General features: G+C 36.0%; 2 protein-coding genes across 2 annotated transcripts; one reads left to right on the forward strand and one right to left on the reverse strand.

Annotated features, from left to right (window-relative positions):
- The first annotated feature begins 7,520 nt into the window (after nt 1-7,520).
- On the forward strand, nt 7,521-9,290 carry LOC125231891 (cuticle protein 12.5-like). The gene is made up of 2 exons (XM_048137483.1): nt 7,521-7,643; nt 8,974-9,290. Exons 1-2 carry the CDS (start codon nt 7,632-7,634, stop codon nt 9,166-9,168), a joined length of 207 nt encoding a protein of 68 aa, XP_047993440.1. The 5' UTR covers nt 7,521-7,631; the 3' UTR covers nt 9,169-9,290.
- Nucleotides 9,291-14,468: 5,178 nt separating this feature from the next.
- On the reverse strand, nt 14,469-15,288 carry LOC125232187. Its single transcript, XM_048137821.1, has 2 exons — nt 15,202-15,288; nt 14,469-14,777 (listed from the first exon to the last, which is right to left on the reverse strand). Exons 1-2 carry the CDS (start codon nt 15,211-15,213, stop codon nt 14,583-14,585), a joined length of 207 nt encoding a protein of 68 aa, XP_047993778.1. The 5' UTR covers nt 15,214-15,288; the 3' UTR covers nt 14,469-14,582.
- Between the last annotated feature and the right edge of the window lie 537 nt (nt 15,289-15,825).

The raw sequence follows: 15,825 nt of genomic DNA on the forward strand, positions 1-15,825 counted from the left end.
AATATTTAAAATGAAACTACTTATGTACAACTAATTAGCTATTGTTTCACGTGGCAACCCAAATACGAGTAGGGTCTTACCTTACCAGACATACAACTTCATTTAATATTTTACATACTTTTTTATTGCAAGTATGATGTAAAACGATGTGTGTAATTGGAGGCGTAAAATCAAAATATTGCAAACTCGAATCTTTAAATCGCCCCAGCAAACCGTCGCGCATCATAGTATTTACCCTATCCCTTTATTAACTTATGACCCCATGTTGCATAAGTACTACTTAAATATTGTGAACTAGCTGTTGCTCGCGGCTTCGCACGCGTTCAATTCGAGCTCCATACAAACTTCCACACCCCATGTTAAGGAAGTGGGGGGTTAGAAAGAGACGAAAAGTAGCCTATGTCACTCTCCATCCCTTCAACTATCACCACTTAAAAAATCACGTCAATTCGTCTCTCCGTTTTGCCATGAAAGACGGGCAAACAAACAGACATACACACTCCCCTTTACAATGTTATATATCATAATATATATACACACACATATATACCTATATATATGTTATATATTAGTATGGAAGTATAGATTAAGTAGCTATTTCCCCAGCTTTTGTGACTGTTCACAAGGAGCGTGCACGTACGTCGTGCACATTGCAGTTAGAACTCATATTGAATTAAACTTCACAGGTTGCTTTCACATTTACTGTACTTACGTAAATAAACACGTGTACCTAATATTTACCGGGTGAATATATATGACAACCACCTCGAAATCACCAAAAGTCTCTAGTAGAAAATCAATATATTACCATGGTAGAAAATACCAAATTGTATGAACCGGCAAACGGCCATGTTATTTATCGTTTTCGATGTTAATCCGATCGATAGTACAAGTGTTCCAGTATGGCCTACATAATTATACAAATGGGTCAATGAGATCATTCTAAATTGTGTAATACTAGTGTGAGAAGTGGTCCATTTCTTGTCAGATCGAAACTTCGGAGGGCCATCCTGTACCGTAAAAACGTCGTACAATACACGTGCGAAAAGGTCTAACTTCCTCTTTTCCGCATCCTCTTGTATCGTAATGTACTATTTCAGTACATACCTATGGTGCTTTAGAATAGAATAGAATAGCATTTCTATGGTGCTTTATTTCCACACTAGTTCGCAAAGTAGAGCATTTCTTGTTATCGACGACCGGTCTGGCCTAGCGCATAGTAACCCTGCCCTGCCTGCTAAGCCGCGGTTCTGGTTTCGAATCGCGGTAAGGGCATTTATTTAGTGCGACGAGCACCGATATTTGTTCCCGAAGCTTCGCTCGCGTTAGAGAGAGACAAAAAGTAGCCACTCTCCACCCCTTCAACTATCTCCACTTAAAAAATCACGTCAATTAATCGCTCCGTTTTGCCGTGACTGACAGACAAACAAACAGACACACACACTTTCCCATTTATAATATGAATTTGGATGTATTTATCTATATCAGTAAGTATATCGTCGCCTACCAATAGCACAAGCTTTCCTTAGTGTGGGACTAGGATGATCTGTGTAAGGTGTCCGCCAATATTTATTTATTCATTTCGAAACTTCAATTACCTGTACACTGAAAAACGTCTCCTCCTTCTATCTTCGGCTGTATTTTAATTTATCGCCACTGTTTTCTAACCCCTTGTTCCTCGTAGATAACCAAGCTTGATAAGTGGTTTTGTATGAGGAAAAATAATTCTTCTTAGCTAACTGGGTTACGAAATAGGATTTTTTTCTTCGTAGAAAACCATTATTTTTCGCAGTTTTCTACGAAGATTATATTTTCTTCTTTGCTTACCTGGTTATGGAATGGGTTTTTTTTCCTTGTAGAAAACCATTATTTTTTGCAGTTTTCATAACCGGGTAAGCTAAGAAGAAAAAAATCTTCGTACAAAACTGCAAACAATAATGGTTTTTTTAGAGGAAAAAAAATCAAGAAGAAGAAAATTTCTTCATAGAAGACTGCATACAATAATGGTTTTCTATGAGGAAAAAAAATCTCATTTCATAACCGGGTACCTAAACAAAGAAGAAAAAATATTCTTCGTAAAAACTGCAAAAAATAATGGTTTTCTACGAAGAAACTTTTTTTGAAGAAGAAATTTCATAACCCAGTTAGCTAAAGAAGAATTATTTTTCCTCATAAAAAACCCAGTTATCAAACTTGGTTATCTACGAGGAACAAGGGTTCTAACTTCCTTTTTTCCAAACTTGTATCGTATTTAATATACTAATTTTAATCTATTCCAGTGTTTCCTGTTGTTCCTGTTGGCCGTGGTCGCCATGTTGGACACGAGGTGCGCGAGCGCCCAGATGCGCGGCCGCCCCGTCGCCATGCCGCGGGGCGTCCTCCGGCAACGCCCGATCATCATCCGATTGCCTTATCCCTGAGTAAACTAACCGAATATTCCCATGTTTAAACTGAATTTGAAATGTGACATGACAATTATATCTTGATTGATCTCTTTTCTAGTTTTTTTAAGCTCATGATTCCTGGATATCCTTGAAATTATTTATGCTAGCCAGGTTTAGATGAAAACTGTAAAAACGTACACTAATTTAATATTCGTAAACGCATTTCAGCTAATCACATATTTTTATTTCATAGTTCCGTAATTAAGTTACTATAATATATGTAGACAAAGTTATAATTTCACAAAATCATTCTTCCACCCAAAGCATACCAACCCAACAAGCAAAACAGTGTTTTCGGTATTTTTATAGGTAATTAAATATCATGACTTCATGATTTTTTTTTAGGAATAATATTATTTTTAAGCTCAAGACAATATTTTACCTACCTACACATTTGCTTTTCAAACATCACAGTTATCTGACTAAGGGTCAGACAAATTAAAGAGTAATTTTACTAACTGATGTAAAAAATGACGTCTAGGTAGTCTTATGACAACAAATGTTATACCAACATCGTAGGTACTTTTCGTTCGCTTTCGTTATGTAACCTGTAACACGATCAAATAAATAAAACATATATTTCAGCAATTCCCGTCAACTTTGTACAATGCCACGTCAGCAAATTTTAATTGATCCTATTTTGTTACCAACATTTAGTAATATAATTCGACTTTCGTAAGATATATACAGGATAATTGTTATAATTAAGAAAATATAGATACTAGAGAACCTTAATGACGAAATAAAACTTAATAAAATCTCAATTAATCAACAAAATCTTGGTAACAAAATAGGAATTAATAAAAACAAATTTAACTTTTCCCTTAATTTTTGTACAAAGTTGACGGGAATTGCTGATTTATTCTCCAAACTATGATATTTTAATAACTTAAAATATATGAAGTCTATAGACTCTATTTTCCATAAAAAAGATGATTTTTCTTTATACGGTATATGTTCCAAGTATATTTGTAAAATCAGAATCGGCCTGTGTACACCGCACGTCAGTCTTTTGTTTGCAGTTTAAGGCAATGAACTGGCGTAATAGATACTATCGTTTGCTGAATGAACAACCTGTCTAATTTTGGCTTGGTCGCTTAAAAATATGACATCAGTTAAATTTCCTTTATGGTCTTAGTATAATTATGTACAAGGTGTTCAAAAAACACATTGAAATTAACTTAGGTAGGTATATACATTTTTCAGAAACATAGTTTAGAAAAAAAAACCAGCTCCTAATCATTAAAAAGCATTTTTCTTTCCCTATCCCGCTACGGCCTTTGTCAAAAACGGAAGGCATGTAACTAAACCTTGTGATTTTCTTTAAAAAATAATATAGTAAGTAATAATAACGACATTATGGGTTACAACAAAATAGGTTAACCTTTTTAGGTTACAACTAGGGAACAAATCAAATTATTTTATTAAATTTCCGGCTCGGTCACCAGTGGGCCTTGTCGTTTTTTCTTTCGCATCATACGCGATCTATTTCAGTTTATAACTTTTTAGGTTACTTAGTCAATGCAACAGTACCCCGATGTTACGGAACCCTGTACTTATTTGATAAACGGTTAAAAACCCGAAAGTAGTACTTAGTGCCAAAACGGCAATTACTCGCGTCAATATTGTTCTCCTCTCCTCGTTAGAAACGAAACATTTTATAATTTCCATAAATTTTAATCTAAATAGGTTCCTTTTGTAATCGCAATTTCATACTGTAACACATCAAAATTCAAATAGAGTGTTAACAACATTCAGTTTCCAGCTAGTAACAGTGATCTACTACAGTCAGATAAGTTATTTTGTTAACTTTACCACTTTAACTTTGTAATAAATGAATGGTGTACTCATGCATGTTAACATTGACTTTACTGTCATTATGTGTGATATTGCATTCATTTTGTGTGATGTTACATGTTATAAAATACTTTCTGTAGTGACCTACTCGTATATTCTTGCAAGTACAGCTTTTAAGTCACTTTATAAATTAAATTTTACAAAAAAATGCAACACAATATACCCGTGAGTAATTTTACTAACAAGCGGCAGACATTGAATCTTGAAGGTAAAGTTAAAGTATAGTATAAATGTGTTTAATAATCCATAATAACTAGGTACATAAGTTCTTCTTAAAGGTACCTATTATAATACCTTTTAGTACCAACGAGGGTCAGATGGCATATATTCGCTTTTGGTACCTATTTCAAATTATTGCCACATTAAAATAGTTATATTTGCTCCCCATGTTACGTACAAGGGTGTAAAAATCGTGAAAGTTTAAACATTTCTGTGTTCCACGAAATTTTCAATATTTTTAAAAGTTAATTTGCAATATTGATACATAAACATTGCGGTAGGTATTAAGTTTACTTTTGTATGTAACATGTGGTTAGAGAGCGCCACAAGTCTTTATAATTATGAGGAATCCCATGTATGAGAGATGCCCTGCCGCTGTGACCCCGGTGGTTGAGTGGTTTACAGGCACCAGCAGAGATTGCAAAGTACGCTAGTTCCATTCCAGCCTCAAGCCAGGGTCGCTTTTTCTGTCGTTAATAATTATGCAATTTGAAACATCCTCTAATTTGCGTACCTAAGCTATTTTATAAGACTTTTGAAATGATGTAGCCGTAAACGTGTTCAATACTCTTACTAACATCTTACATTTAAAAGGATCTGGGAGGCCCACGTCTGTCATAATATGATATTTGTATATTATACAAATGTAAAATTGCTACATGGCTCTCTATCGTCTGAATTTGTAAGAGTGAATAGCCAAGTAATGATTTTCTATTTTCCGATGTTGACGATTGGTTTTCTGTTGACACGTGCTTGAGCGTAAACGTGAGTTGGTCTCCCGCGTCGCGTGAAGGCGTGAAAAGGGCACGTTATATCATTATCTAAGAAATTTATCGTGTTCCAATTTCATGTATTGGTAATGTTGGTATACATTATATGAGTTTCTCTATAGGTACGTATCGAGGCGGTCGATCGTAAAATATGGCAGATTGAAAAGTTCTTGTGAAAAGTTTGACAGTAATGACATTAATAATTATTTAAGCGTTATTTAAAAATTGCAAACGGGACTTAATCGCGTATTTACTATGTTTTAAACACTATGTTTTAAACACTAACCTCCGACGTTTCAAGGACGGCATTGTCCCCGTGGTCTCGGAGCAGACTGGCTGAAGTTGACATCAACATCTTCTAGCTGTACGAGTTTTTCGAACTACCCGCACCTGGTCCTGACTACCCACTTGAACAGTTTGTGCACTAGGGATGTCACCTTGTCGACACACAACACTCACGATATTCGGATTTTCAACCCGCGATATTTGTTTCTTCTTGCATTTACTAATGACCGGGTTCCATGTGGATGAGATATTAAAACCTTCGTCTCGATTGAAATTTTTATACTTCTTAATTTCAATGGCTTCACGTATTTTTCTACTATAATACCCACGATCTGTAGAGAGAAGCCAGTCTGCTCCGAGACCACGGGGACAATGCCGTCCTTGAAACGTCGGAGGTTAGTGTTTAAAACATAGTGTTTAAAACATAGTAAATACGCGATTAAGTCCCGTTTGCAATTTTAAATATGTGTAAAAATCGTGAAAGTTTGAATCAGTATTTAAGCGTTTTTCATAGGATTTTCTCGATATGCTAGGGATGATGATGATATGAAAAACCAGAAAATGACCACTCAAAATGTAATAAAAAATTGTTTCTCGCCATTAATCTTTGTTTTCTGGCCACAACGTCCAATAAATCTGATGAATAAATTAAACTACTTACATATAATTATGGCAAAAAATACCTTTTTGTACCTTTTGGCGTAGGAACCCTAGGTCCATGGGGTCCCAGCGCGAACAAGTTGTTCACAGAAATCGCGAAGCGTCTGGTAGAGGTAACTGGTGACCGAAGAGCTGGCGACTTCCTCGCACAACGTATCAGCATTGCGATACAGCGAGAAAATGTTGCCAGTATCCTTGCTACAATGCCGCAAGGGCCTATTTAGCACAACAGCTAGCTTTTAAGTTTAGTCTTAGTTTCTTATATAATTATGTAAATTTTATATATTCATGTAAATAATGTTATACTATTATATTCAAGTCTTGGGTTGAGGTAGACGTGCTAGAAGGAGTTGACTTTATTGTATACATATAAATATAGATGTAGGTACATAATTATGGGAAAAGTTTCAGTAGGTATAAAGAGAAATAAAGACTAAAGACTGTTCATGTAAATAAAGACTTTATCACTTACATATTGAAATTTTGGTACAAAAAGCCTAAAAATCCGAAAAAATCTGTGATATTTATGAATCAATTTAGGAAAAAATAGTAGACCGAAGGGAGTGTTGTAAATCGACCAGTTACGAATTTCCTCTGATACATGTGAATTGTACGACGTCTTTCGGAGTGACTCTTCGAAGTTTCTACATACATAGGCAATTGGGTACATAAAGTACCACTATTCGCACTAGTACGATAAAATAGCATAATAATATGTTGTACTGAAAAGTAACATAAAGCTGGTTTATATGTTTTTTGAAATTTCATATTTAATACGAAAAGACCTAATACACAAACTCAGTGGCCACATTGAAGGTTACGTAGTACACACGTGCTGCAGTAAGTATTCGCACATTTTTCGGCAGTTACACACGTCATCTGGCGTGATAAAATGTCACTCCGCCTCCTCATTGTAAGAAAATAAGATTCTATGAAAACAGGTGGATGCTGACTCTATTATATTGTATTTACAAGGAGTGCGTTCTCGTGTACATAAATGTGTTTACACTTATCCATCTTCGCTTAAGTGACGGGTGTTCCATTGTACAGGCACGTGCAAGCATGTACATCTTGATGAGGAACCCGGATTTCGAAAACTATTTGGTCCAGACTTTCTAGAACAATTTATTTTTTATTGCGGATGTCATAGAACTAGTTCTTGAAAATTTACTCGGTTAGTCCTTGCTCTTATAAATTTTTGTAGCGGTCATCCTTCAAGGCCGTGCATGCTCGCCATACGTAATGAGGCGAAGAGGATATTTGTCTAGTTATCCGGTACTAGGCGCGCATCAGCCTGTATAAAAGACCGCATCAGCGGTCGGTCATCATTGTGAATTAGCTCCTGTGCTTTATCAGTTCACTTGCAACACTCCCGACAACCAAAACCGCCAACACCATGTTCAAATACGTAAGTCAAATTGTTTGTTTTTATTTTATGTAGGTTATTTGCCCTGTTAATCAACAGTATTCAGTCTACTTAAGATAAAGAATTATATAATATTTTTGTACCTGGCAAGTTGTATTCGGACTCGTGTCCATTGATATTCAGTTCATTTATGAAAATAAAGATTAGAATTTTATAAGTAGATAGTTATACAATCTAGATAGATACTTAAATAGCATATTATTTCCCATGTTATCAAATCAATTGGCAATTGATGTAATCAGAACAAGTGCACAGTGCCAAATAAAAAAACCGGCCAAGAGCGTGTCGGGCCACGCTCAGTGTAGGGTTCCGTAGTCTTCCGTATTTTTCTCAAAAACTACTTAACCTATCAAGTTCAAAACAATTTTCCTAGAAAGTCTTTATAATGTTCTACTGTTGTGATTTTTTTCATATTTTTTAAGCATATGGTTCAAAAGTTAGAGGGGGGACGCACTTTTTTTCCTTTAGGAGCGATTATTTCCGAAAATATTAATATTATCAAAAAACGATCTCAGTAAACCCTTATTTATTTTTAAATACCTATCCAACAATATATCACACGTTGGGGTTAGAATGAAAAAAAATATCAGCCTCCACTTTACGTGTAGGAGGGGTACCCTAATAAAACATTTTTTTCCATTTTTTATTTTTGCACTTTGTTGGCGTGATTGAGATACATATTGGTACCAAATTTTAGCTTTCTAGTGGTACTTTAAAGCGCCCGTCTTCGGACATAAGCCTCCTCTTTATTCCCCCATGCCTACTGATGTGCCGACGGAAAGTTTCCAAAATTCTGAAATTTTCACATAGGAAAACTTCGGAAACTTTCTACACTTTGTATGGACAATTGTATGGATGGAAACTTTCCATTTCATAAATTTAAATTCCCTTTATTTTTCGTGAAAGTTTCGTGAAATTTTCAAGAAATTTAAGATTTTTTTGGAAAGTTTCCGCAACTTGCACATCATTACCCATGCCTGTCGGTCCATTGCTATTCGCATCCAGTTCTCGCCAGCTAGTTGGCCGATGTCATCTCTCCATCTAAGGGGCGGCTTACCACGACCGCAGGTGTTAGCGGGCTTCCATACCATAGTTCGTCTTGCCCAGCGACTATGGTCCATCCTGGCAATGTGACCAGCCCATTTCCAGTTTCTGTGTCCAATTTCCTCCACCACGTCTTTAAGTTTTATGACCTGCCTGATGCACTCGTTCCTTTTTTGGTGCATGAGCGTGATTCCAAGCATTGACCGCTCCATAGCTCTTTGAGCAACATGCAGATAAGAGAGATATAATTTTAACTCTTTTTTTTCAGGTGCTATTCGCTGCTCTCCTGGCTTTCGCCTCCGCCAAGCCCCTGGTCTACGAGTACCCGATAGCCTACACTGCCCCCGCCGTGGCGGCCGCGTACACCGCCCCTGTCTACTCGGCCTACAGCAGCGCATACACCGCGCCCTACTACTCGCCTTACGCCTACGCTGCTCCTTACTCTGCCTACTACTACCGTTGATCACCAAAAAATAGTGAATCTACTCGACTGCTCGGCTATGTGATTTAATATTTAACTTTATGTATTAATTATTTTAAATTAAACAATAAAGTCAAACGCGTATATTATGCTGCTATAATGAACTTAAATGAACTTATTGTGAACCTTTACCTATTATAAGTCATAAAACTCTCAATTGTGGTACATTATTAATCCTATATTGATTTAAACTAACACGATCTTCACTCATATTATTAAATTAAAACGGGACTTAATCGCGTAAAACTTACGTTTTATATTTAACCCGACGTTAATCCTTAATTATTAATCCTTTAGCGGGTCATATTACTTTCAGTGAATGACCGATACTTGTAAGACGTCTGTTTAAAATGAAGTATTATGCCATTATGAAATAAATGGCGGTCTCGTAGAAGCCCGCGTGTCAATAAACTCTGGCTGTAATTGTTATAAAATAGGTAACTCACGTCACAATATACGCAATTGGAAATGAACTCCTAGGTAGCACAATGTCCTTTCCAATTTACCTATTACACCTATATAATACAATATACATGTATTGATAACAATTAAATATAGGTACAATACATGTGTATAGTAACAATTATTCACAATACATATTGTCAACTCAAGCCCTACCCACTTTAAATACCTGAAAGAAAAAATTCGAGTTAACTTTTTTTCATGAAAGAAGTAGCGCGTACATGAAATAACTTCTGTGTCTAGATAATGCTTAATTAGTAACTGAGCCAAAAAGTGCATACATAGTATTATCAGGTAACATTAGCAATGAGGTTGACATTCGCTTCGTCGCGCGTTAGACACGTCAGACAAAACCATCTTGTCTGTGACGAATGACGAATCGAGTAAGTATGTAGGTATGTGCAGTGTAGTCGGAATTTATAAAATAAGGCATTTAAAGTCTCTGCGTCCATGTTACAGTCAGACGAAACGAAGTTATGACGATTTTCGATTAGGCGAACGTTGTAGGTACTTAGCGTGAGAATTTTGACGTTTAAAAGAACCCATGTCTGTGTTATCAAAACCTTGACAGCTTAACTTGGTCTAACTCTGTCGATTTTCCAAGGGCATCATTAGGACACCTACGAACTGAACGATATCTGAACCTCTCTAATTGCCTGCGCTACAACGTGATCGACTCCAGTTGGTGCCGTGTCGGTAAATGTGGTGAGACCCTTTACAAATGGGAGCAAGAGTCTTCGCACGTGACGCCTGACTAGCCAATTCTAACTTACACGGATATGTTTAAGGCACCTTAAGAATGCCATTCGGATATCGCTTCATTAGTGGCTGCCTGTAGCCAGTATTGGCGCAGGAGAGACGAACGATGACTAACTTGACATTTTTCAGATATCGTTCTGATGTCGGTGTGTATTTGAATTGGCCGGCTAGTCGGCTCTAGGCACGTGAATGCGCTTCGCTGCGACGGAAATCGCCGCCATTCGAACCTCGTTCAAAGGGAAATCCTACATTTACTATAATTAATCGATATACGTTTTTAACTACTTAAGTCAAAAGAGCAACAGCTTTTGAATTCGTGTACTATTCAAAAAGAGGAAGAATGCGTTACATTAGATATATGTATGTAGAGGTATGTATAGTTAGATTGATGAAGCGAGTAAGGCACTTCCGTTTCCAAAGTCAATTTTAAAAGCCACTGATCACTATGTAGATCTATTTGAGGAGTAAAGCCTACATTTGAATGTAGTAATAGTAATTTGTATAGGTAGGTACATTATATTTACCTATACTTATACAACTTTTGTTCTTTTTTTTGTATTTTTGACATGTGTTGTTTATGACATTAAAGGTTTTGAATTGAATTGAACAGAGGTCAGAGGTACAGAGACGTCACTATAACTGATTTCTTCCAGCTAACCTTAAGGTGGAGGAGAGGAATGTATTGGTCTTGTTACCTGGCACATATCCGATAGTAAATAGGTAATTTTTTTGAGGTATTTTTACAAACATAATGTGAAAAGAATATATAATATGCTATAGGTAAAGTAAGAAACGCTTTTTCACTATCCAAATACGTCGACTTTCATAAGAGGAAAGTCTATAGTAGGAAAATGTCTAAAATCAGACGAAATAATTTAATAACAATGATAAATTGAAATAGATATCATACAAGAAAGAAAAAACGACAAGGCCCACTGGTGGCCTTTTCTTTCGTGTATGATATCTATTTAAATTTATAATTTATATATAGTAGTGTGACTACTTGAAAAAAGAACAAATCAAAAAATATTCAATAAAATAATTTGATTTGTTCCCTAGTTATCATAACAATGAGTTTATTTTTGGTCTACGCAGAATCCACTCATTAGTGAGCCGTCACTCACAGGTTTCATGTTAACACTGTCGAATTACCTAATAGATTTTACTTGTATTTGATATTTATTTAAACTACTCAGTATATAGTATATTATGCCCATTTACAATTACAATATGGTGCCTTGTGGCATTAAATTCCCCTTTTGTGCAGTAAATCGGAAGTAGCTATTTACTGTTAAAATTCAATATTGATTTAATAAAATATAAGGTAGCGGACCCAATCATGGACAGTTTAAGAAAAATGTTCGCCTGTTTTTGATATTTCACCACAGAATATATAATAGTACAAGTACAGAAGGCCCACTGCTTTGAAGTTCACGAAATGCCGCCTTTTTAAATACCTACAAAATGATTACAAAGAAACGAGCCGCACGTGCGCAGCGTCGGACGCTAGGGTTGCCTATGTATAAAAAAAATTAATACTCAGATAAAATGTTATGCTATTATATTCAAGTCTTGGGTACTTTCTAGGTATGTACAGTATTTATATATTTTTGTTTAAATCCCAAGGTCACAAGCCTGATTGAACGTTTCCGTGGGCCATAAATTACATAATCAATAGTAGATCTATGTAAGATTGTCCTATTTTATTCATAATGTTTGTTTCACTAAGCCATTCCGCGTTTATTAGCCATTCCACACGCGGATATCGCATAACCTTTAAAAAAACTCGCGACGTATAGTAACGTGAGTAAATGCGAGCCACCCCTGATTAGGCCGCGAACTCGCGGCCGCCCGCATGTACTTATAGCGCGGCGATGGAATCGCGGAGTGAGCCGCCCCTGATTTCACTCATAAATGTAAAAATACTGATACGCCGGAAAGGGACAAACGAACTTTATCGGCTTGATAACTTTAGAGTACGTTTATGAATAAGGGGGTAATAAATTACCTATTCAATTATCAGGCGAGATCTAATTATTAGTCCGTCTAGTAACGTTAGTAATTGGACTGCATATGATATGGACTGGACGAGTCAGTGTCATATCAAAGTGACATATTTGACTGAAGAAACGTCCCTGAAACCAACTGAAACATAACATTTTGACACTGAGGGGTCCGCACCATACCATATCCAAAACAAAATATTAACGTTTATTAAAATTACCATGTACCTACGCTGAAGTTAAAACTTGAACAGTATCTATGTTAGTTTGATCTAACAAACTGAATGTATACTTGTTACCTACGTTAGGAGCTGATGATGTCCTGATTATGTATATGTAGGATTATGTACCTGTTATGTATCTGATTTAATTACAAACACATCCGTTCCCAGGCATTAAGTAAGTGTGTTGTATCCACGTTTGCATTAATGCATACATTTGTATGATCCAGAAATGGAAATTTATTTATAATAATACACTAGATGTCAAGATTGCGCACGGATCTCAATGTAACATTGTCGTGATATGGTACTCGTGATAATTGACACTTATTAAGAATAAAGTACCAGTATGTATAAATATTTACAATCGATTTTATATCGTATTATTGTTATTAATTTCCTTTTTTAAATACTAACATATAGTTGAAACATTGTTTTGAGCTAAGTACACATAACTTTGTTGTTGAAAAAGGCTATTGTCTACTCGTATAGTCGTGGTGGCCAAAGTCCGGCCCGCAGGCCATATCCGGATTTTTTTAGCTTTAGCATCCTTTAGTATTGTAGAAACATGCATTTATGGTGTATCCATATCCATATACTAATATTATAAATGGGAAAGTGATTGTGTCTGTTTGTTTGTCCGTCCTTCACGGCAAAACGGAGCGAAAAATTATGATTTTTTAAGTGGAGATAGTTGAAGGGATGGAGAGTGACATAGGCTACTTTTTGTCTCTTTTTAACGCGAGCGAAGCCGCGGGCAAAAGCTAGTACCATATACATTGAAAAGGGTTTACTCACCACTGGTAGGTACCTAAACGTGTAATTTTGGTCTAATTAACGCACTTTCTTTCTGGTCATTATGAACTTGTATCCTGTTATGTCTTGTTTGTTATTCGCAATGTCAGTCGCCTTTTTTTTTCCTTCACTATGGCCAGTGTAACTGTAACTTCCGGGTTTCGCACAAAATACCTATCGCCAGGTCAGCAATAGTTTGGGCAATCGTTCTGCCAAGATAAAATGTGTTGAACATTAAATGTCATGTGTAGGCGAAACAAGCGACGCACATTGTAATTATTAGGGTCTGGAAGAAAGAAAAAATACTTATTCTATTATTAAGAATTTTGCTGTGTGTGATGACGTGTTCTTGATATTATTTCTTATAATGGTTCAAAGGTCACGAGTTTTACAAAGTTCATTGCAAGCAAGTGTCAATTAAATACACACAACTTTAGCAAAAAAACTTTTTTTTCTACTAGTCGACTGTAATCTGTCAATTAGGACACCACAGACTAAACTATAAGTGCTAACTTTTCAGTGTTGGATACTCTATGGCAGTTCCGACTCAACTATAATATCTCATTATAGTTGACTTTACTTCATTATAGTTAACTGTAATAATTTCAAAAATAGAACTTCATACAATTTCTATACTAATTTGCAATACCTGGCAAATTTTTCTGCATCTGAAACACATTTTCTTTTATCTGTCGCGTTATCGGCCAATCAGAGACGGTTGTTACAAACAATTGGTTGCTAGGTAATTCGATGTTGATACAACGGTGAACGACTCTATTAACATTAATTTTAACTTGAATGATGATATTTCCGTCCATTGATGATGAAGATGATGACTCGTAGAAAAAGTATTGTATACAATAGTGATATAATTAAGATTTTCACTCTCGTGCCGTACTATTAGGCCTAAACATGGTACTCGACTGAAAAGCTTTGTATTATATCACGATTGTATAAAATACTATTTGCTTATTATAGTGATGTGCAGGTCAATAAATAACATCGAACAAGGTCTGAAGGTTACTATTATCAAATAACTTAATGCTTTCAAAAAGTTTATTCTTTGATAATGATTAAATAAATATTCCATTTAAAATTACTCTTACAAGTATCAAACATTGATTTCAGGGACACATAGCCGTATTTTCACTTCACATCAACGGAAGTAGTAAGCAGAATAAGGAGAAGCGTAAGTGTAGGCAGAGTAGTAGGGAGCAGTGTACGCGCTGCTGTAGGCCGAGTAGACGGGAGCGGTGTAAGCGGCCACGGGGGCAGTGTACGCTGCCGCTACTGGGTACTCGTACACCAGGGGCTTAGCTGCGCCGAGAGCCAGGAAAGCGGCGAAAAAGACCTAAAAACGAAAAAAAAATATTACATAAATTTTAATTTCAAATGAATGTGTGTCAGTGTTGTAGGCATGTTTTTATATGCATATATGATTTATTTTTTAATTTTGATTAAATTTAGTTATCTGATAGAGGTTTTAACTTATATTAAACATTCAGAAATTACTGGAAATACTTTTCTAATAAAGTAGGACAATTAAAAGTATGAGTTTATTTACTAGATCATCATCATCCTCTTTGCGTTATCCCGGCATTTGCCACAGCTCATGGGAACTTGGGGTCCGCTTTGACAACTAATCGCAAGTTTATTTACTAGATATAAGTATAGAAATGTAAATGATTTTTGAGACGGTTTTAAGTTTTAATCACAATTTATAAATATTTATAGAGTATTTAATCCCTTTTGCGACAAAATAATAAAAAACTTACGTATTTGAACATGTTGGTGGTTGACAGGAGGCTTGCAAGTGAACTGATGAAGTACAGGATCTAAATCACAATGATGAACGACCGTTGATGCGCTCTTTTATACAGGCATGCGCGGGCGCGTGCCGGAAAACTAAACACTTTTCCTCGAGGGTATCGCTAAATACGGGTGATTTGAAGGCTTAGGCAAGCTAGCGTATAGGTGCTTTTTAACCCCCGACGCAAAAACGACGGGGTGTTATAAGTTTGACGTGTCTGTTTGTCTGTCTGTCTGTCTGTCTGTCTGTCTGTCTGTTTGTTTGTCTCTGTGTGTGTCTGTCTGTGGCATCGTAGCTCCCGAACGGATGAAACGATTTAAATTTCGTTTTTTTTTTTGTCTGAAAGCTGAGTTAGTCGGGAGTGTTCTTAGCCATGTTTCATGAAAATCGGTCCACTATGTCGCAGTCGGGGGTTTTTTCAAAATTTTAATTTTGTGGTTAGGTTATCGTTTTCGGGCATAAAGATCACATTAGGTACATTTGTTTTAAGATTTGGAACTGTACATTCTTCCAAGTTGAAGCGAATATTCGATTAAATAGTTCTTTAGGTTGTATAGTAGAAGGAATAAATACCTACAAGGTGTCGATG

The sequence above is a fragment of the Leguminivora glycinivorella genome, chromosome 12, assembly GCF_023078275.1.
Source record: "Leguminivora glycinivorella isolate SPB_JAAS2020 chromosome 12, LegGlyc_1.1, whole genome shotgun sequence".
NCBI lineage: Eukaryota > Metazoa > Arthropoda > Insecta > Lepidoptera > Tortricidae > Leguminivora > Leguminivora glycinivorella.